This window comes from Mauremys reevesii, linkage group 18 (assembly GCF_016161935.1).
Source record: "Mauremys reevesii isolate NIE-2019 linkage group 18, ASM1616193v1, whole genome shotgun sequence".
Classification (NCBI taxonomy): Eukaryota; Metazoa; Chordata; order Testudines; family Geoemydidae; genus Mauremys; species Mauremys reevesii.
This window is the reverse complement of record NC_052640.1, coordinates 18,517,842-18,539,914: the sequence shown is the minus strand read 5'-3', so window position 1 is coordinate 18,539,914 and position 22,073 is coordinate 18,517,842. Positions and strand designations below refer to the sequence as shown.

General features: G+C 54.2%; 1 protein-coding gene across 3 annotated transcripts in view; it reads right to left on the bottom strand.

Annotated features, from left to right (window-relative positions):
• Positions 1-18,498, bottom strand: part of LOC120386242 (carbonic anhydrase 15-like) — a 29,762-nt gene extending 11,264 nt beyond the window's left edge. For all 3 annotated transcript variants that reach the window (XM_039505354.1, XM_039505353.1, XM_039505352.1), the window contains exons 1-4: positions 18,358-18,498; positions 5,246-5,281; positions 897-1,067; positions 232-392 (exon numbers count right to left, since the gene is read on the bottom strand). In XM_039505354.1, coding sequence (XP_039361288.1) covers positions 232-392; positions 897-1,067; positions 5,246-5,281; positions 18,358-18,418 — 429 coding nt within the window. In that variant the 5' untranslated portion in view covers positions 18,419-18,498. The remainder of the gene's footprint in view (positions 1-231; positions 393-896; positions 1,068-5,245; positions 5,282-18,357) is intronic.
• Between the last annotated feature and the right edge of the window lie 3,575 nt (positions 18,499-22,073).

Sequence of the window (22,073 nt, the reverse complement as noted above, 5' to 3'; positions counted from 1 at the left end):
TTCCAACCAGCTCTGCCAAACACAAAATCCAGAGAGATGTGAGTTCACCTGGGGTTTGGCTGAACCTAAGATATACACATTTATCTGGGGGTCTTGTGCAGCTCGACAGCACAGTCTTAATCATTATCTTTGACAGCAACAGGTGGAGTTCTCAGCAATAAGCTGCTATGAACCCTACTGCTCCTATGAACTACAACTCCCATGAGGCATGACCACCTCTCCCCCACTTACCTCCATGGGGAACTGGTGTCCATCAATGGTGTGCTCCGAGCCATTCCCCTTGAGGTTCCCCCAGTGGAAGTGGAACTGCAGGGCTCGGTACTTCTCAAGAAGCACCCCAATGGTGATATTGATATGTTCGCTCGCAGACACACCTTCCAGTCTCATCACCACTGTGAACGGGCCAGAGCAAAGTTACAGAGAGTAAACACATGGCTGCAATCCCACCAGCCTCACCCAGGACATCGGCGACCTCTCACGGACACAAAGCAGAGGGGGCAGAGGTGGCTGGGAGCGTGGGAGTGAATGCGTGTGAATGGAGGAGCACATAAAAGAGTCCAATCAGCCAGCTCACACCTCTGTAATTTCCATGCAGCTGGGCAAACCTCAAGGCCATTCTTCTCGGGCACAATGCATTCTCGGGTGAATAACAGAGCCAGATGCAAGACCGTGAGCTGCCCTGGGCAGGGATCATGTTCTGTGTTTGTCCAACACCTAGCACGCACCACGGGGTCTTGGGCCACGACAGGGCTCCCAGGTGCTACCACAGTAGAGATAATAAGTATATCATACCGAAGGGACCCTGCGACGAGTCAAGCTCACTGATCCAGCCCTGGATCAGGGAGTTTGAGGGGCCAAGGAAGGAGGGAGAGAGGGAGTCTGGCACAAATACCCACCCGTGTGCCCGTTGTTCATGAGCCTCCACTTGCCCGGCGGGGCCTGGTCATAGCCCTCAAAGAGGACATCTCCTAGGTTCTTGTCCCTCTGCACTTTGCGCCTGTCAATGTTAATGGGCGACTGGTTATCTCCTCCACAGCCCTTGGCCAGATCCTTCCAGTACCCGGGGCCTGGAGAGAGAAAGAGAAGGGGGTAAAACGTGACCCACATGGGGGCAAGCGCCCGCGGAGTGAAGGGTCCTGGTGTGGTCACGTGAGGACGCCAGCGAGAGCAGCTTCCTGGGGCGTGTGTTAAAATGGAGCTGGGTTTGCCAAGGGCTCCTGGCTGTCCTGCTTTCAATGAGCGAATGCTGGTAAACGCAGCACCTCTGCCCGCGCGCTCTCTGGCCGCAAAGGACACAGCGCACGCCAGCGCTTTCATTAGCCTCTCCCTCCACGGCCCCCCGCCCCGCCCCACGAGAGACGGCCGCTCGCTTAGCCGACCTTCATGAATAGTAATGAGCCAGGGCTTAGTCAAGCCTCATTCATAATTCAGCAGGATTTCCTCGCTGGGCCAGCGCCTATATTTAGCCTGACAGGCGGCCCCTGCTCTCTGAGCTAGAGTTACAGTCCCTGAAGAACAGGCCCCGCTTCCACTAGTAGCTTCCTCGCTGGGTTTGGTTTCTTCTTCCCCCAGCTCCTCCCACGTCTCCTCTGGAGAGGTTCTCCGCGCCCAGCCTCACCCCTCTCAGCCCCACCCCTTCGCCCTGCTTCGGCCGTCTTTCCTCGCCGCACACAGCCCCCTCAGACACCGAGGCCTATTGTTCTCATGGGCCTATGCATTAGCAACCATTTGGGTTCTCCACAGCCACCACGATGGTCACTTGTAAGCCTGAGGCCTTCACGCCAAGGCAGCACAAACCCTTGCCTCACACCTCTGATAAGCCACCAAGACAGAGCCGAAGCCGCCCCGTAAGGCCACGAACACAAATGCGTCATTGGGCTACCGCAGTCGGCACTGCCTCGGTGATGGAACGTAGCGACGAAAGGGGACCGGTGCCCAGCGACTGAGGAACCATCACAAGACCACCGGTGAGCCCAGGGCAGCAAATGGCTGGCGCTGCTGTCTACAGCTGTAGGCTGCCAAGGAGCTGGGATTGTGTCAGTGGAAACTATGGTGAGTAACATTAATCTGCGAGGTGCATAACCTTGTAACGAGGAAGGAAGCCAGACAGTCTCCCTGATCAGTAATGTTTTGGCTGCTGAAATCCAGCCACTGCACTTTAGAACGAGCGGCACAATGGAACATCTGCTTTACTGAAGCGGCCCAGAGGCTGGGAGGAGAAGATGCCACAATTAAGGCAGAACACTAAGCCAACACAGCAGCAGTCCTCCCACTCGCCACATCAGCTGGAGCCCAGGAACAACATCACCGAGATTTGGCTGTCTCTGAACTGAAGGGGGGGTCACTCCTGTTACTTCTGTCACTGGACAGTCAGGAAGGCACTTGGACGCCCATGGGGCAAAGCGACTGGGTCTTTCCCTTTTGCACCACACCTGATCAGCGTCAGGCACTGAAACAGCATTCCAGAGGGAGTGGTGCTCTTAGAACCATTTTACAGATGGGAAACAGAGGCCAAAAGCCACTAAGTGACTTGCCCAAAGGCCCGCAAGAAATCTGCGGCAGATCAGGGAACTGAATCGTGGCCTCCCAAATCCTAAACTGGCGCCCAGACCACTGGGTCATATTACCACTCACGCATAGAAGGACTGTGAGGAGCGTGCCAATATGTCTCAGTACAGATGTGTTTCATTGATACAACTAAGAGAGATAGGATGGAGGTCTATAAAATCATAAATGGTGTGGAGAAAGTGAATAAGGAAGTGTTATTAAGGTTTTTTAAGGTCAGGCTTGATAAAGTCCTGGCTGGGATGATTTAGTTGGGGATTGGCCTTGTTTTGAGCAGGGGGTTGGACTAGATGACCTCCTGAGGTCCCTTCCAACCCTGATATTCTATTATTCTATTTACCCTTTCACGTAACACAAGAATCAGGGATCACCCAATGAAATTAATAGGCAGCAGGTTTAAAACAAACCAAAGGAAGTACTTCTTCACACAATGCACAGTCAACCTGCAGAACTCATTGCCATGGGATGTTGTGACGGCCAAAAGGATAACTGGGCTCAAAAAAGAAATAGAGAAGTTCATGGAGGACAGGTCTATCAATGGCCATTAACCAAGATGGTCAGGGATACAACCCCATGCTCCAGGTGTCCCTCATCCTCTGACTGCCAGCTGCTGGGACTGGACAACAGGGGATGGATCACTCGAGAATTGCCCTGTTCTGTTCATTCCCTCTGAAGCACCTATCATTGGCCACTGCTGGAAGACTGGATACTGGGCTAGATGGACCATTGGTCTGACCCAGCATGGCCACTCCTATAACAACATGTACTAAATGGCAGGCTTCAAAAATCACACTAGTCCTTACAGGGCCACATATATGTCAGAAATAAAATACCGCACAGATACACATATAAGTCCTCAAAGAAGCCACTCTCCTGTGTAAGTCCAATACTGGCATATAAAATGTACACTAATTATGTACCATTCCCATGGAAGTTACCCATTTTGGTTACACTTTATATTACGACTCCATTTTATAAATAGTTTATAAAAAGTTAATAAATGATTCATAGATGTTATAAGTATGTTACAGACATGAATGGTACGTGTGATAGATGGTTATCAGCACATCATTCAGAGGCATTATAAATGGCTATAAGCCATGGTTATAAACAACCTGCTGATCTATTGAACTCTAACCATTGACTAACCATTCATTTAAACATTTATTAAGCTTTTTAACCCTTTGTAAACTATTTATAACCGCTCCTTTAATATCAAGCGTGACCGACATTTTAAACGTGTAACTATATTTTAGTACGGATAAAGCAACCAGTTTATTTTCTTGGTGACATAGCGAAGGGCGTTTCTGGCCTCTGAAATGTAACCGGCCACCCCACGCTGTGTTTCCCAGGCTCTTCCGAGCTGGGCGGTGAGCAGACACGTCAGACTGCCAGGCTGACGTTTCACATCGCATCTCTGTTTTCTCTGTAGGGTAGCAGGAGATTGAATAATGTTGCTGACTTCTGGCCTCTGCTGAGAGCCTGGCACCAGTCGCACGGCTCACTAGCCATTTTCTATTTACAAATAAAATCTTGTCCTCAGCAAAAATGGGGAAGCCGAGTGCATATGGATCCTTTCCCTCAGCCTGGCCCTGCAGTCCTCTGTACAGGGGGTCCCATTCCAATGCACCCCCCTGCTGTCCAGGGAAGCTCTGACCACACGCTGTGCGTGACACTTAAAACCAAACCCCACTCCTCGGGGAAGTGAAGACTCCCAAACGAGCGAGCGAGCCTTGTGACAAATGAGCGGGGCCTGGCAGGGCTGCCGGTAGCTCTCCACTCAGTGTCGGCTCAGAGCAAGGCGATGCAACAGTTGCTCTGAATTTAGTGAGACCCTGAAATCCTTTGGGGCCAGGAGCAAAGAGAGCCATGGAGTTAGGCATGACAAAGGGGAGACAGTCACTGGAAAAACCACGCGGTGCTGAGCTTCTCCCAAGAGCCACGTCAGGAGGTGGACAGTACAATACTTCGGTGTTCAAGTGACAGGGAAAACCTCCTGATCCCAGGGGCCAGCACACAGGCCTCACCTCCACAGCAATGCAGAATATAGGCTCCCCTGCTAACTGCCTCTCAAGCTGTCCCTAAGGTCACTGACCACAGCTCGGACGGAGCTGCTTGTTTGATATATTAGCATGTGGGCAATTTAGGCTTCAAAGTGCACTCAAATAATTCACATGTTAGCATCATATGGGTTCACTTCTCCTTCCCTTAGTTGGGTTTCCCCACCATGAACTAGATCACACGTTGTTGCAGTGCTCGCGCCGCTGTTCCAGGGCTCTGCCTGGCCCAGAATATTTATGCAAAAAAAATTTTAAAACCCCAAATGCCTGACTCTGGGCGGATGTATTCTGCTCCTGCACCAGTGCAAAGGCCCTGACTTCAGAGGAGACAGCCCTGATTTAGCCTGCGGGGAGAGGGAGCTGGATTAGGCTCAATGGGAATAACCACGTAGGTGCTTTGCAAAAAGTAATTTAAAAATCTCTCTCAACTCTAGGGTTGCAAGGGCAGTTTTAGGTACTGCAGCTACCGTGATCTCTGCCCCCGGGGCCCCGCATGCACGTTCACACACCGCGCACATTCACACACCGCGCACGTTCACACTGCTCGTGCACACGGACACGCTGCCCCAGCACACACGCCCTCTGCACACACCCCAACTTGAAACAATTTCTGTACTCACCACATTTGGGATCCTGTGAATCGTAGCACCAGGGAACTGCAAGAGAGAGAAGAATTCAGAATACAGGCTGGTAGGAATGGAAAGAGTTGGCGTTAAAATCCACAGGTTTTTGCAGGGGCAAAGACCTCGTTGCGTTCTCACTTTTCCTGACCCATCATTCGAAGCAGCCATGAAGGGTTTGCCGAACAACATGCAGTTAGATGCACAGGCCTTGACGTGGGCCTGATTCTACAGAGGCAACATATAGGCGTGAACAGCAATAGCCTCAAAAGCCCCAGGTGACTTAGTGGAGTTTCTCCTTGGCAGCCCAGGAATTTAAATGAGAAGGATCCACATGGAGCCCTCTTGTGGTCACCCTTCAGAATACCAGTCACCGCAAGCAGGAGATATGGAGATACTGCAGCTAGCCTTGATCTCTGCCCCCTGCACCGAGTGCCAGGCTTCCTGACCTGCCCGTGACTGATGTGTTGGGGGATGGAGGGAGGAGGAGGAAATCCCAGGAATTACCCAGCACTGTTTTCACAGCAGATTCTTGCCTGGTTTCAGCAAGTTGTCCCTTCCTGCCTGGGCTGGGCTGTCACTGAAATGTACCTGTGGTCATTTTGGCAACAGGTTATCATGGTTCTGGTGACATTTTCTCTTTTTTTCCCGACACTGGATTTTGCTAAAACCAGCCATTTTAGAGAATTTGGACCAATAATTAGCTGAATTATCAAAACCTCTGTCACTAAAGCTGTGTGCCCCCACCCCCCTTAAATAACGGGAGCCTGGCTGTAACACTAGCATAGTGAATGTGATCATGTCTCCTTCTCACAGCGGTGCCCAGCCACTATAAAAGCTTGCCACTTACTGAGCACAACAGGTGCTCTCCTTCAGCACCAGCGGTAGAGACTAGGGCTGCAGGGTTTGAACTCTGCCAACCAGGGCCAGCTCCAGGCACCCGCAGGTGCTTGGGGCAGCCAATGGTGAGGGGCGACACGTCCGGCTCTTCAGCGGCAATTCGGCGGCGGGTCCCTCAGTCCCTCTCGGAGAGAAGTTCCTGCCGCCAAAGTACAGCCGATCGCGGCTTCCCCCCCACCGCCCGCTGCTTGGGGCGGCAAAAACGCTGGAGCCGGCCCTGCTGCCAATGACCAGAACGTGAGTGGTCCCACTGACTTCTAACGGACTAGTCACTGAAGTGAAACATGCCCGTTTGCACGACTGGACCTGTATGTGGCTACAGCTTGTTCTATGAGCACCATATTTTATTGCCGTTATTTCTGTGAATGCCTCAGTGACCTTCTGATCACAAAGGCTTTGGAAATCACCGGTGATGGTAGCCCCCGTTCTCCAGGGCATGGCCGGGCTGTGAGGAGGATTAGCTACACCCCAAGCTCCATCCCAAGCCCATCCCCCCACCACATTCACACCCAAGTGCCCAAAAGCCAGCATGCAAGAACATACCTGCCCCCTTTCTCCTGTGGCCTATGGCAGCGGAGCAGGAAAATGAAGGGGAAGAGGGTTGAAAATCAGTACATGATACACCTAATCCAGCGTCACACCGATGCATTCCACGCAGTTCCAATGGAACAGGTCTGTCCTACAGGTCGTCATTGCTATAACTAGCATTGGATCAGCTACATTGGCAATCTGGGGTTTACCTTTGTCCAGAAATATTTGCCCAAAGGAAAAACTGATGCTAAACCCACAGAGAAGGGGGGGATGTGAAGAACAAACCTACTAGAATCCCTTATTACCGAGCATTTTAAATCTTATCCCGGCATCCAGTACCAGGCCCATCCTGCTGGCCTGCTGCTTCCTACCGTTCAGCATCTTCTGTCTGAGACGCGGCACGAGGAAGGGCTGAGCTACCCAACAGCAAACACCTCTCACGCAAGACCCCCGTTGCTTTTGAGCCTCGCGGGGCAGCACCAGAGGGTTCAGTCCAAGAGCACTTTGGGCTGTAGCCTGTCTTCCTTCCACAGGCCTAATTCCATTCACCACCAGGGGAGTTTTGCCTCAAAACTGATGGTCTTGAGCCCTTCTTGTACTTCATGAAACTGTGGATCTCCTCTTCCCTGCAGCCTACAGCAACTGCCCAGGCCCTTCTCTCTCTCTCTCTCTCACACACACACACGATACAGATTAAACTGAATCTCATTTGTATAGATCACGCTCATAGTTCTAGCCTCTCGAGATCCCTTTGTGTTAATTCTCTGTCCTCAGCAGCAATTGCGACGCCGCCCAAATATCACCTGTACATTTCAATCATGTGCTTTTCACCCCTTCTTCCAGATGAGTGTAGAAGATGCTAATTCAACTGGATCTACCCTCTATCCCTGCAGTACCCGCACTAGAATCACCTGCCAGGTTGATACGCTGCCATTCATCACTGCTTTGTTTATAGTGCTGCCACGGTTTTGGATCTGTGTCGCTAATCCTGGCCAGTCTGGTTGGAATTAATTGTGAGAGCAAGATTTCAGGAGACCCTATATCAACGTGCTTTAGTGACCGTCAAACACAATAGGCAGTTGTCTGCATGCCTTTCATCCACTGACACCATTGTCCTGCTATCAAAGGAACACAGTCTAGTTCACCACGCTGGATCTGTTCTTGAATCCATCCTGCTTAGTGCTCACGAACTATGGTTCTCTTATCTCTAGGTGTTTCATGATTCAGTCCCCACTTTATAACAATTGCGCCGTTTTACTAGGAAGATCTGCAGGTTGGCGATTGCCAGGATCACTCCTACTTCGTTTTCTCTGTGCTTTTTCTCCCGTCTTCCACCAACTCTCCAGCATCATCCTCCCTGTCAGTTCTGAACACATCAGGGTTTTGTGATGCAGGGTAAGCAATCTGCATACGTTCCAATTAGTCCCCTACTTGTTCTTTAGGGACAGTTCATTTTACATGTCGTCCTAAATTAATTATCTGGCAATGACCATCGTCGCTATTATGACAGTAGTGCCTAGATGTCACACCTGATTTCAGGGCATGGTTGTGAGAGGTGCTGGGAAAACCCATGGTCAGAAACAATCCCTGCCCTAAAGAGCTCACCATCAAAGCAGACAAGACAGACAGAAGGCAGGAGACAGGAACTGAGCTCCTCATCCCTGCTCCAGCCCCTGTACGCCAGGTGAAAGGGATGTGGCAGCCTCCGAGGGCTCCACATGCCCTGGTTCTGGCTAGTAAAGAATTCTCCCATCCCGGCAGGGTGGGAGACAGCCAGAGGGCTACTTTCAGGTAGAGGAGGAGGACAGACTATGGCAGGGGGAAAAGCGGGTGAAGTGGACAGGCTAGGAGGAGAGCTGGGGAGGACACACTGGAGGGGGGAGAATAGGAGGCAACAGCTTCCTGTCCAGTTATAAGAAATGCCTTCCTGTCTCGGGCATTTCCCTGCCTTCTTCCCATCCCATAAAGCCAGCAACAAGCTCTCGTAAAATCCCCCCTCGCCTTAGCACTTGTGTTCAGTTCCCCATCATCATTTTTACTGGACCAATTTTCCCTTTTATCTTCTGCCTATTAATAATAGATCTAAGGGGACCTTTCCTAGGAGCGGAGATCTGCGCTGCAATCCAGCCTGCAATATTAGCTTTTGCTCCTCTAATTAGCCCTGGAACCTGCTTTTGTTTATTTTTATAGCTCTCGCAATCCTCTCCCTGAGCAGATTGATTGTATTTTTAACCTCCTTATAATTGCTTGTCCTATTCTTTACATCTCCACTTAAGCAGCCTGGCCTTTGTTGCCCTTTTGTGTGTTTACTCTGGATTTAATCAAGATGAAAAACTCGGCGATAGTCCCCTCACGGCTCGTTTCACATATTTCCACATTACATTTCCAGACACCCCTTTCTCCTTCCCACCACGCTTAGCGCTTCTCATCCACAGACAGCAAAGCGCCTTCCATGGCGGCACAGAGAGTTAATGGACTTGCTCAAGGTCATACAGCAAGTCAGTGGCAGAGACGGGAACAAGGCTCAGGAGGGCTGTTTCCCATGCTGGTGCCATGCCAGCTGGGCCATGGGGTCTCTCTAACATCCCATTACTCTTGATACTCATATATTACAGTAGGCCTGAGTCAGAGCCCCATTGCACAAAGTACTGTGTGTACGCACACCGGGTTGTGAGCTCTTTGGGGCAGGGGCTAAGTACAAAATGAGAGAACAGGTGGGGCAGCACAAGGTAACAAGGACATGATTAAAACTCAGTAAGGAGCAGTCACAGCATGCCAGCCCTCGTATTTCAAATCCAGCAACGACGGGCTCACATGACCCTCAAGGTTCTACCACCCACCCCACCCATCACCCATACATGGTTCAATGGCTAACGAGGTGACCACCTTGGCTGCTGCAGCGAACCACGTCCCCCCAGGAGAAAGCTCTCTTGCTGAGCTCTCACAGTCAGTAACTGAGTCATTAGGACCTACAGTCCTCGTTTCTAACCGTGGCACTGGGGAATAAACCTCCTGGTCTGAGGCTCCTACAGCAATAGATAAGTGTCAACCAACCTTCCACGCTGTCCTTTTCCGACGCCGTGTTAAAGCAAACTGTTTCCTTCCTTTCCCTCTGCATGTCCCTTCGCAGGTTTCGTTAGTCTTCTCTCCAAACCCGAGAGCCACCCATAGCCACTTTCTCTAGTCCTGGGGTCTTTGGCCCAAAACTATCCATATGAATTTGTGCTGCTGTTTCTCACTTTGTCCTGGTTATTGGTAGCTTGGCTGTTTTTCTTACCCCCCCTTAACTTCCCCACACACACACACCCAACTGTCTCCAAGGAAATCCACTGGTTATTTGTTTGTTCTCTTTTCAGAAACTGCCGAGCTGGCAGGCAGGCCGCCCCGTATTCATCATTTTCTAATTTACTGCAGCTAAACTCTCACTCAGTCCCCAAGGCTGCAATGAATCCTGCCCCAGCTTCGTTACTGTGGCTGATTTGTTTCTCTCCTAAGCTCTGGGACAACGCACTGAAACTTCTCAGTCATTCTCCTGCTCCCCGGACCTCTGTCCCCCGAGCCAGAGGTGGGGGTGAATTTCAGTTTGGGCGCAAGGAACTGTGCAGGTGGTTTGGGGAAATGTTGATCTCCTGCCTTTGGGGCCTCTACATCTCCCAAGCCCTGCTTCCTCCCACCCCTCCCAGACACAGCTGCCCTTGCCCCCAGTGACTTGCCATCTCCTCCCCCCGTCACACACACAGCAGTGGAGTGGCAGCCTGAGCCATCTCCATGAGCTTAGGCCTAGGGGATCAGCGACCTGCAGTGCACAGTGAAAGAGGCCATGTTGGCTAGTTGTTAGCACATGGTACTGGGAGTCAGAACTCCTGCGTTCTACTCTCATCTCTGACGCTGCCTTGCTGTGCAATCACTCAGGCACAAATCTGACCTCAGCTGTCTCCAAACGCTGAACGTCATGAACACACAGCCAGGTCCCCTGTGGCCCTTCCCTGCTGTGTGCCTCAGTTTGCCCATTTATCAAGCAAGGATAACAATCCTTCCCTACCTCCACTGAGGGTTGTGAGGCTATACCCGTTAGTCACTTTGATCTCTGCCGAGAGAAGGCACTGTGCTGCAGAACTGCAAAGGTAAGTACCTACCAGAGCCCATCAGAGCTACAGGCTAGCCTGCAGCAGAGGGTGCATGATACTAATCCCCCTGTGCTCTGGGTTCTGTTCACAGCATACACGCAGAGAAGTTTGCTAAAAACAGAAATACGCTTGCCGGAAGGTGCACCATAACACTGCTTAGAATTCGGTCCACCACCACACGGGAACCCCAAAACACAGGAAGCTAGAACAGGCTGCTCCCTAAAAACAGAGTCACAACTCACCCCACCTTGCTCTAGAACGGACTCTGATCACACGCTTCCCTACAGAGCCCCCTAGCCTGTAAGCAGGACCAGGAAGACTGAGAATTGCAAAGACAGATCACAATTTTAACCTAAACTTCAAAACATCCCGCGCTGGGGCACTGAGAAAATCTCTTCAATGCACCCTGAGGCTCTCACACACTGTACATCACTCTGCCCCATTGAAGTATCACCATCCAGACCCAGCAAAGGCAAATTGCCATGGAAAGCAAGGGCTCCTCCAGCTTCTCCCCACAGAACAGGATGGAACAGGCTTGTTACTAAGTGTGCAGGGTGCGATTGCCAGGGCCCACTGGGGTCACTCGCCTCCTGCTGCACACAGCTGGCTGTCACCTCCCTCGCCCTGGCTGCAGCCAGAGCTGTCCCGTCCATAGGATGGATCAGGGCAACCGCCCTGGGCCCCACGCTTCATGGGACGGGGTCCAGGGCAGCCTGGGAGGGTAGCGGGGGGCCTGGCGCCAGCAGCAATGAGAAACCCGGCTCCAGCCCACCCCACCCCACCAGTTCTTGGCATCGCTCAGAGGAGGAGGCGGAAGCCAGAAAGAGGCTGGGCGGGGGCTTGAGAGAAGAGGTGGAGTGGGGGCGGGTCCTGGGCCGGAGGTGGAGGGTTATCCCGGGCCCCCCCTCTGCCTACGCCACCGCCCCTCCCAAAGATTAAATCAGCTGTTGGACGCAAGAGCCAAAGAGTCAAAAACCCCCTCCGGCACAATTCGTATTGTATTTCCACACCTGAGCACGCAGGGCCGAGACGTGCTCTGAGCCCCGCGAAATAGTCATTTTCCTAGGGGCGCCTGAGCAGAGGGCATTCAGCTGGTAGGCACCAGGGCATGCAGCACCCGCCTCGCCAACAGCATGGCCCCTGCCCGTAAGCCCGGAGCCGCCTGCCTTGACAAGGCCTCGAGATCATTCACGTAACCCCGTCTGGCACATTCTTCACTGCTCAGGTCTCCAGCGAGACACACCAGAGCAATTAACCAGGGTCAGTGCCCCGCTGGCCCCAATCTCTGTGCCGACAGCGCTTGCTTCATTTGCAGCACGGCCTCAGCGCGGCAGGGAAGCGCAGCACTGCACACGGCGGGAATGCAAAATAAGGCAAGTGACTGGAGCCAGCACTTCCCCTCCCCACCAGCAGCCCGTCCGAGCACTGTCCAGTCTGCACCCTGCCCTTCCAGGCCATCACTGCTCAGGCAGGGGACTAGGTGGGTTCATTGTGTCCAGGGTGGGAGGCGTGTGGGGAAAGACTGTGCAGGGTGGAAGCTGGATGGGAGGTGTCCCAGGCTGGGGGGCATACAAGGAATGAGGAGGCGGATGTGGAGGACGGGCAGGGAGAGGCTCCCCAGGGTGGTGAGTACGCACCGATGGGACGTGCATGGAAAGGGGCACCCAGGGAGCCGGGGTTCAGGGGGGGCGAGGCACGGGGACGGGCACACGGCGACACGGTCACCTCGGTGCATGCGGGAGAAGTGTCTCTCCTCTGAGCTCCGATGGCCAAACTCAGCCCTGGCAGACGCTGCGTTAACTCAGCCCCCAAGTCAAGCGGGGCTGAATTGGCTGCTGAAGGTTCTGCAAACACCCTGAGCAGGGAACTCTTCTGCTCCCCGCTCTCGCTTTCCCTGTGCTGTGCGCTGTCCTGCCCGAAGGAGCGGAGGGGCTGGCCCAGCTTTCACGAGGGCGACACGGACAGTGCTGCTACACGGCTGGTTGCTCACAGCCAGACCCAGCGGGGGCTCTGCTCCCTCCCCCCCATTTGCCATCGGTTCTGCTCCCTGCTCTACCCACCAAGAAAAGCTAAAGGCCCTTCATGGTTTTTTCAGGGCCCATTTCCTCAGGCAGGCAAAAGTCCCACTGAACGCCCAGTGATACATCCAGAGTCACCAGCCATCTCAAAGGATGCGCCGCACCGTCCTGCCACCCCCTCAGCATGGGCCCGGAAGCACAGCAAACTCAGGCTGTGTCGGACCAAAGGGGAGTGAACCCCGCCATTTATCCTGCATCCCCCAGCGTGGTACCGGAGAGCTTTGCACGTTGACTCCAGGGGGCACATGAAGTTTTCTGTATCTCTCTGCCTAGCTGTGCAGGGGGTATAGGAAAGCCCGGAGAGAACACCCTTCCTCGGCCCCCAGGCACTGCCTAGGTTGTGAGCTCTTTGGGGCAGGGACTGTCTCTTTGTTCTGGGTTTGCACAGCACCTAGCGTAACAGGGTCCTGGCCACGACTAGGCTCCTGGCACTACAATAATACGTGCTATCCTCCAAGGGCTGTGAGCTTGAAATGTTGCATCCCGCTATGGGGCTGACTGTGCCTCTCTCTTCCAGCTGTGCTCAGGCAGAGCAAAGAGTCATAGCTACAGGCCAACTATACTCCTGAGTTATCTAAGAATATCAGCCCTGCCCCTACCGCCCAATGCACTCTGAGGGGACACGCCAAGCACACAGCAAGCACACGGACATCCAGGAGGATGAGAAGCCCAGGTGAGCCCTGTAAGGAATCTGTCCCAGATCTAGAGGTGATATGTGTAAAGAACACTCCCGTTTTAGGGACAGCCTTGGGCTTTTATTCCTGTCCATCAGCTCAACAGTGACAATGGGGCCAAACGAAGTCTTCCCACCACATTCTGTCTTGTACCAGCTTCACGGCTCTGTTCCTCTTTAAACCTTTTTGTTCTGTGTCATTTTTCACCATGTCTATCCAATGCATCCTCAGTCTTGCCCTGTGTCTAGCTTCTTGTACTCTAGTATGTATCGCCATGTACAATGTACTTTCTGGGTCAATTCAGGCCGTGTGTCCAAACCACCCACCGTCATCTTTCTTCTGTAACAGGCTTATTACTTGCTTAGCTGTTTTCTTCTCACTTCCTGGTTTGTTTCGTGTTCAAGTTCTCACAATCAGTAACTGAGTCATTAGAACCGACTGTCCTCGTTTCCTCATTACAAGGACATGCCTTGAAACTCTCAGTGTTCCCCTCAGCCAGTCCATTTCTTCAGTCAACACCTTTCATTCGTTGGCTTTCCTCACACTTCAACCCATACAACAGCACTGGCAGGACAACTGGCTCGTACGTGCTGATTTTTGCTTTGATTGAAATATCTTTGGCCTTCCAGATGTTACAGAGTTTTATGAATGCAGTAGCGGCTAGTTCAATTCTTCTTTTTATGCCATCTTCACGGTTTCCATTCTTCAGTACCTCCAAGGTACCCGCATTTTTTCCATTGTTCTAGTTCTTGGTCTCTGGGTTTTATCTTTACCTCTCCCTCGTGTCTTCCAGTTGCCATAATTTGTCTTCTCTGTGCTGATCTTCAGTCTGACTTTTTCTGCTTTTCTGATCCACTTGGTCAGCTATTCTCTGTAAATCCTTCTTGGTCAATATCACCTGCGAAAATAAAGTTGTTCACTGTCCTCCCACACAACCTGACACCTCCCATTGCATCTCTCAGTGCAACAGCCACTACTGCTTCCAAATCTGGTGATAACGTGCATCCTTGCTCCTAGGTCATCCTGACCCATTCCATCAGATTCTTGTCTATTGCCACCACACTCATCACCTTGCTGTAGATGTTTTTCATCAGCTTGATCCGTTTCTTGAGGATGTCGGACATGCTCAAGACTAGCCATAACCCTCTCTGCCAAATCCTATCAAAAGATAAAGTCCTTCCGATTTAGGGGCAGTAGACAGGGTGTGACACCTTCAGTCAGCAAAGGAAGTTCATCACGGTGAATTCAAAGCACTGAACACTACACACTCCTGCCATTGCTACAAACTCCCATTGTGCAGTTACTCACAATTTCTTAAGAATTCATTCATTCCACCCAAGCACTCCCCACACCCCCGCTCTCACACACACACACACACGCTCTCTCTCACACACAATGGACATGATCCAAAACCCATTGAAGTCCATGGAAAGATTCCCATTGACTTTGGATCAGACCCTCTAATCCCACCTGTCCTAGCCCGAGCTAGTCTAGAATTCCATCTGATTCTCAATTTCCAGCAGCTCCTAGAACAGTGGGATCACAAATTTCCAGCCGGGTCCTCTCTGCACTGCACTCAGAAGACCTGGACCTGAAACAACCTCCAGTAATGCACTCAGAGCATTCCCCGGCATCTCCATTTGCATGTGGTAAAACCTGTCCATCAGCATGAAAATGGTCATTTGCAGATCAGGTAATCTGAAGCCTAACTAGCCAATCAATTCACCTGAGGATTCAGCTGGCACATTTATGGGAGGCCATTGATGCTCTGCCACAGTGGGCAGCAGAAGGAACACAATCGCCCTTGCAGGTTCTTCTGTGAACTCCTGCAGTAGTGACTTCAGTTCCCCAACGTGATCCCAACAGGGAACCCTCTTGTGCTTTGGAGGGGCTTGAGTTTGTCCTGACAGGAGCAGAGCTGTGCTGCAGGCCAACTTCCCTGTTTGTAGATATCCTGTGACACTGGACATCTGCTGATCCCTTGGGCAAGGAACAATGACCTGGTGGGGTGCTGTGCAAAGAGCCACTGAGCCACACAGACCGAGGACACATCTGGGTGCTGAATGCACAATTTCAAGGGGCTCTGAAGTTGTCTAATTAGGTGCAAGTCAGGCAAAGCCAGAGTGGCAGCAGTGTTACATCACACACACACCCATTCCCCACCTGTAAGGGACTGTACCTAGGGGCAGTGCAGTCTTTACACCCAGTTCAGTTCTTGGCTCTTCTACCAGAAGTGCCAAATGCAACAGACAGACACTTGCCTGGACTGGGGCAAGCGTCAGCCAGGGAGCTGGACTGGAGCTGTCAATCATACATTGCCACAGGCCTCCAGGGCAGTTTCCTGACTCCAGTCACTCACGGACCTCCTGGGATGGCTTGGAACCAGTCACTTGGCAGTGAGAGCCGAGAAATCTCAGTGCCGACCCCTTGGGTCCCCACCCTGCACTAGGCAGCTTCCCCAGCGCATAGCAATGTGCTACAAGGTCCCTCATCTTGCAGTCTGAGTGGCTGAGCAAAGGCTCTGCAAACTTTGTGGCCCAAGGGCCACCTCTGGGTATGGAAATTGGGGGTTGAGGTGCGGGAGGGGGTGAGGGCTTCAGCTGGGGGTGCGGGTTCTGGGGTGGGGCTGGGGGTGCAGGAGGGTGCTCCGGGCTGGGACCAAGGGGTTCAGAGGGTAGGAGGGGGATCAGAGCTGGGCCAGGGGGTTGGGGTGCAAGAGCGGTCAGAGGTGCAGGCTCCGGGCTGCCTTTACCTCAAGCAGCTCCCGGAAGCAGTGGCATGTCCCCTCTCCTGCCCCTACGCGCAGGAGGAACATGCTGCCACTTCCGGGAGCCGTGCGGAGACCTGACATGCATGGAGCCGAGCAAGCCCTGTACCCCGCTCCCCAGCTGGAGATCGAGGGCCAGATTAAAACATCTGAAGGGCCAGATGCGGACCTCAGATGCATCTCTGCTCTACACCAAGGTTTGTGGGTTTTCAGGCTAGTCTGGCCAACTGCAGCTCCTGTACCATTTAAAGGTGTCTACGTGTGATGAAGAGAAGTAGGAGCGGATGGCTCAGAGGCTCAGCAATCAGATACGGCTCCTCTCGCCTGGAGCGCACTGGTCCCACAGGTCAGTAGTTCCATAAACAGAAAATATTAGCAGCTGGGGTCTGATCAGTGCCTTAAGTGAAAGGAGTTGGGAGCCTGGTTGTTCCTAGTGGAGGAAGGTCTTTGTAACCTCAGCACTGAGCAACACATTTATTGGCATCCCCGGCTGAGAAGCCAAAGCTTGGCTGGGCTGTGGAGGCAGCTCTCCTGCCCCACACCAGACATGGTCCCTGCAGATCAGGTGTGAGGCTCATTGGTGGGACAGTGCAAAAGGCTCACACGGCCCCTGCCTACGTGGTGCTTGGGCACAGCAAATCAGCCTGCAGAACTGCGAAGCCAGCACCTCTCACAAGGATGCCACAGAGAGCTTCAGGCTCAAACCCAGGAGCTGCGGGCAGGACACAGTCCATGCCGGCAGCCTCCTCACCTGGTGGGGCAGGAGTCCTGGTCTCCAGCAATTTGAGAGTCAGAAAACTCAGTTCTGGATGCATGCCATGGGGTCTACATGGAAGCAGAGCTCTGCCCCTAGCAACTCCCCCAAGGTCACCTGTAGCAGAGAACCCAGAACTCCTGCATCCCGGGCCGGCACCTTAACCGCTCTTACTGCCAGGCACCTGCTGAGTGCTGTTATTGCCAGTAGCACAGCTGGGCTGCAAATGGAAAATATCACAAATATTTCCATGACATTCAGTTGGTCTTTCATTGAAATTTCATTTGCTGACCTTTTCCAGCCAGCTCTAATTAATAATGAGAATGAGCCAAACCCCTGAACTCCATCACTGGCCTGGATCCTCACTGACATCAGTGGAGTTACCGTGAATTTACACCAACGGCAGGGAGAGCAGAATCTGTGCACTTGATCCAGTCCCGGTAAATCCCTAGACACAGCTGCGGCTTCTCCACAGCTTGGCAGGAAACAGCCTCGCTAAGGCAAGAAACAACCGGGCACGCCGCTTTATGGAAACGAGCCCCCCTCTCCCATTGACATTATCCTGGTGCCAGCAGCCTGCTGGCAGCTCAGCGCTGCCCGGGGGGAGCCAGCAATTCCATGGCAAGCCTCCGAGCCGGGTGGTGCTCAGCACCAAAGCCAGGGCAAGCCACTCGTCCCAGCTGCTGTCTCTGCCCTGCCCAGAGGGGTTATGAGTGGCAGGGGACGCCGGGGCACTCAGCAGGGCAGGGCTGTCTGTAGCCCACAGAGAAGCTGGGAATGCCAGGGGCTGAGAGCAGCAGGTGGAAGGCTCCTGAGCCGCCAGTGCTGTTGGCAGGCAGGTCCTAGGCCAGGTGATGCCACCTGCCCACAAAGACAGAGGGGAGCCGGCCCTGCTCTCCGGGGCTGTCTCTAAACCCTCCCACACACAGCCGGGGTGGGGGGGGGGGGGAAGGGAACAAGCCCCGGGCTCTGGCCCCTCGGGCCTTTCCCAGCTGGAGAAGAGCAGGAAAAGCAGCAGCAGCAGGCGGGACCGAGGCCAGGTAGCTGCCGAGATTGGGAGAAGCGAGCTGGGCAGGGGCCCCAGCAGAGTCCCAGTCCCGCTCCCGCCGCGGGGCCATTCCCGGGGCGCTGGGGGCCTGAGCGACAACCGGGCCCGATCCCGAGGGGCTCGCTCGGTCCCGCCCCAGGCAAGTCCCCCCGTCCCGCCCCGCCCCTGGCTGCAGCCGCTCGGCGAGAGCCGGGGCCGGTCCCTGGAGCCCGCCCGGGCTGGGGGCTGCTCACCTGCCGGAGCGGCGCGCAGCACCAGCGGCAAAGCGAGGAAAGTTAGCGCCAGGCGCTGCATCCTCCGGCCGGCTGCTGCCCGGGGCCACCCCGCGCTCTGCGGCTCGCGCCCAGCCTCGCCAGTCCGGGGCGCGAGGGGAACCCGGGGCTGCGCTGCCGCCTGCGCGCGGCTCTTAAATATTCAGCGCCGGGAGCCGGGCTGCGCTTAACCCCTCGCTCGCCTCCCGCGACGGGCCCTGCCCACCTGCCCCCGCCGCGGGGCCGGGCGGGGGCGCAGGGGGGGCCAGCAAGCCCCGGCCCTGCCCACAGGGGCCACTGGAGCATCGGGCTACTGCAGGGCAGACACGTGGCAACGGTGCCCAGTGGTTAGAGCTGCAGCCTGGCCACCAGGACTCCTGGGTCCCACCTGCCTGCTCTGCCCACACCAGGGCTGCAGGGCTGTGGCAAAGCCAGTCACTGCTTCAGCTCCGCGGGGGCCTGTGCCCATCAGCGCCACCCGGAGCCGCGGCTCTCCCAGGGGCTTACGCCCTTCCTGAGCCCCTGCAGCCAAACCCAGAGATGTGCCAAGGATCTGCCTTATTCTGAACAGGGCACAGCCAGGGCCCCTCACACTGCCCGGGTCCTGGCCACCGTCCAAGGGGCTCTGCATTTTATTTTTTTTTTAAATGCTTCATTTAAAATTTACTTTACATACAACAATAGTTTAGTTTATTATAAACTTACAGAAAGAGACCTTCTAAAAACATTAACATGTATGACTGGCTCGAAAAACCTTAAATTATAGCAAATAAATGAAGACTGGGCCCAGCACTTCTGAAAGGTTGCTGACCCCTGCCCTAGAGTGTCACCCCCTCTCCCCCCAGCAAGTGCCCTGCCTAGAGGCCAGGCCAGAGCTAAGATAGCCCCTGCTAGGGCCGGCACGTTTCCGGGAGCTCACTGGACTGACACCCCACTTCTGTCCCTTGGCTGGGCGAGTTAGACACAACAAATGTGCCCGAGGAGCAGGGATCTGCCTGAGAGGAGGGCCAAAGCCAGTTCCTTCCCTGAGGCAGTGTTAGCCCATTGGTTGCCACACACACACACACAAATAAGGGGGCCCTTTAAGCAGTTCAGGGCTCTAAGCAACTGCTTAGTCTGCTTGTGTCTAGCACTGGCTCTGGCCCTCTAGAAACCCCTAACAAAGGATCTAGAGGCCTGTGCCGACGCCCTGGGGCTCTGACTGGATGGTGCAGGCCCAGCCATGTAAGTAAAACTCTCACACCCCATTGATGGGCTGCGGGGGTTACGCCCTGGCCAGGCCTAGCAACAGGGTGCGAAGGAGGGCTGGGGGCAAGGGGGACAGGATGCCATCCCTCCAGGGAACTTGCGGGGGGGCGGGTGTTTTTTTTTAGCATTTGTTGAGTTCAGTGCTAAAGGAACAACCAAGCTGTGCTCATTCCAGTAAACTTGGGGGGGGGGCGATTCCTAGGAGGGGTCCAGGCACAAGTGGAGCCAAAAATAAAGAGAAAGGAGGAGAACAAGAGCAATGAAACAGCAGAGACGCTCACTGGGCCTTAGATCAGGGGTGGGAAAACTTTTTGGCCCAAGGCCACACCAGGGAATAGAAATTGTGTGGTGGGCCATGAATGCTCACAAAATTGGAGTTAGGGTGCAGAAGGGGTGAGGGCTCTGGGGTGGAGCTGGGATGAAAGGTTTGGGGTGCAGGAGGGTGCTCCAGGCTGAGAGCGAGGGGTTTGGAGAGCAGGAGGGGGATCAGGGCTGGGGCAGGGGGTGCAGGCTCCGAGCAGCACTTACCTCAAGCGGCTCCTGGAAGCAGCGGCGCGTCCCTTCTCCGGCTCCCACACAGAGGCACAGCCAGGTGTCTCTGCACACTGCCCCATCTGCAGGCACTGCACCTGCAGCTCCCATTGAAGCACGTAGGAGCCAGAGCGGGGCGATGCTGCGGCTTCCGGGAGCCATGTGGTGCGGCCCCCAACCCAGTGCCCCAGCCAAAGCACCGGAGCAGGGCCAAGCCGCATGGTGCGGCTCACAAGCCGGCTTAAAACAGCTCGTGGGCTACAGTTTGCCCACCCCAGTGTGTGCTGGCAGGTGACAGCCATCACTCTGTACCTGACCTACAGGCTGAAAGGAAACCTGCCCAATATGTGAGCTTGTCTGTCTCCCCAATACAAGATATTGCCTCACCCCCCTGTCTCTCTAATATACTGGGACTGACATGGCCACAGCTACCCTGCATAACAAGCCTGGAAGCCGGTGAAGCAAGCCCAAGAAAAATCACTGCTCAGTCTTGTGCTTCCCCAGTTGCTCCAAAAATCTGGTCAGGAACCTGGAGGGGGACTGGCCTGGCATGAGAAAAGCCTGATCATTGATTGTCTTGTCTCAGCATCTGTCTGCAGCTGAGACACATGTGAGGTAATTGCACGAGTGGTGAGTTAGAGGCTGCCCTCTACTAACCCACCTAACCAACCACACTAGAAATGGAGTAGCCCATCCCTATCCCCGCCGAGCGCTAGTCAGCTGATGGATTTTTGTTGCCAACACCCACACTGACAATCTGCTTCCCCCCCCCATCCCGTGTCATCCGGAGACATACCTGGAATTGCTTTCCTGTCCCTAGCCCACGGACAACACCCCTCGTAGGTGCTGGGCCTAGGGATGCCGCTCTGGGGGTAGGCAAGAAATGAGGGTGTGCTTGTGCATCTCACAAGAACTGCTGCTCTCAGCTGGAGCCGAGATTCTAAAGGCAGGGAAGCAACCACACTGCTGGGGAAGCTCTCAGGGGCAGAAGCAAAGGAGCCACTGATGGCTACTTAGCGTGACCAGGCGGGTGAGGTAATAGCTTTTATTGGACCAACTTCTATTGATGAGAGAGAAGCTGTCCAGTGAAGAGCTCAGTGTGGCTCAGAAGCTGGCCCCTCTCACAAGCAATAAAATCCAGTAAAAGATATTCCTTCACCCACCTCATCTCCTATCCTGGGACTGACACAGCTACACCAGGCAACTCCTGGCCACAGACACTTCTGGAACAAACACTCCAGGCTTTGCAGGGAGAGGGAGAGATGTGTGCGCCTGCAGAAGCCATCAAAGCCAGTGAAATTACCCTCGGAGGGGGAGATTTACCCCTCCAGAGAGCCCTTTGCGCACTTGTTATTGCTGCTGGATTCTTGGCACTCCTGGTGGGCTCAGCCTGCAGTGGCCGGACAATGCAGTTTGGGGCTGGGGACCCAAAGCTGCAATCCATAAAATCCAGCTCAGCGGTTTCAGCCAGACTCATTTAGCCCCACTCGCTCACTGCCCAGGAGAACGTACCCGGCCTGCCTGGCACCCGGCTGGTCATGCCGGGCCAGGTTTCCAGGGGCACAGAGGGCTGGACAGTGCCTAACTTTCAGTGTGTGTCGGTGGCCTAAATTCCCCAAAATCTCCCCTTTTGTCAACTGCACGCAGCATGTCCCATCTGAGCAGGTGGCTAACAGCAGCCGCCTCTCAGAGCTAGCAGAGTGTTTCTTTAGCGTCCTGCTGTGGGGCCCAGCCCCCACATCTCCAGCTGACTTCACCTGGTATTGGGGATACTCAGCCCCTCTGAAAGTCAGGCCCTCGGGACTTCAGGTCCTGCTGCTCCAAGCAGAGCGTGAGGCTGGCTGCTGACTGGGATTGGCAGTGCACTACCTGCTGCATGCCAGCCCGCAGCCATGATCCAGGGGGAGTTAAACCAACGG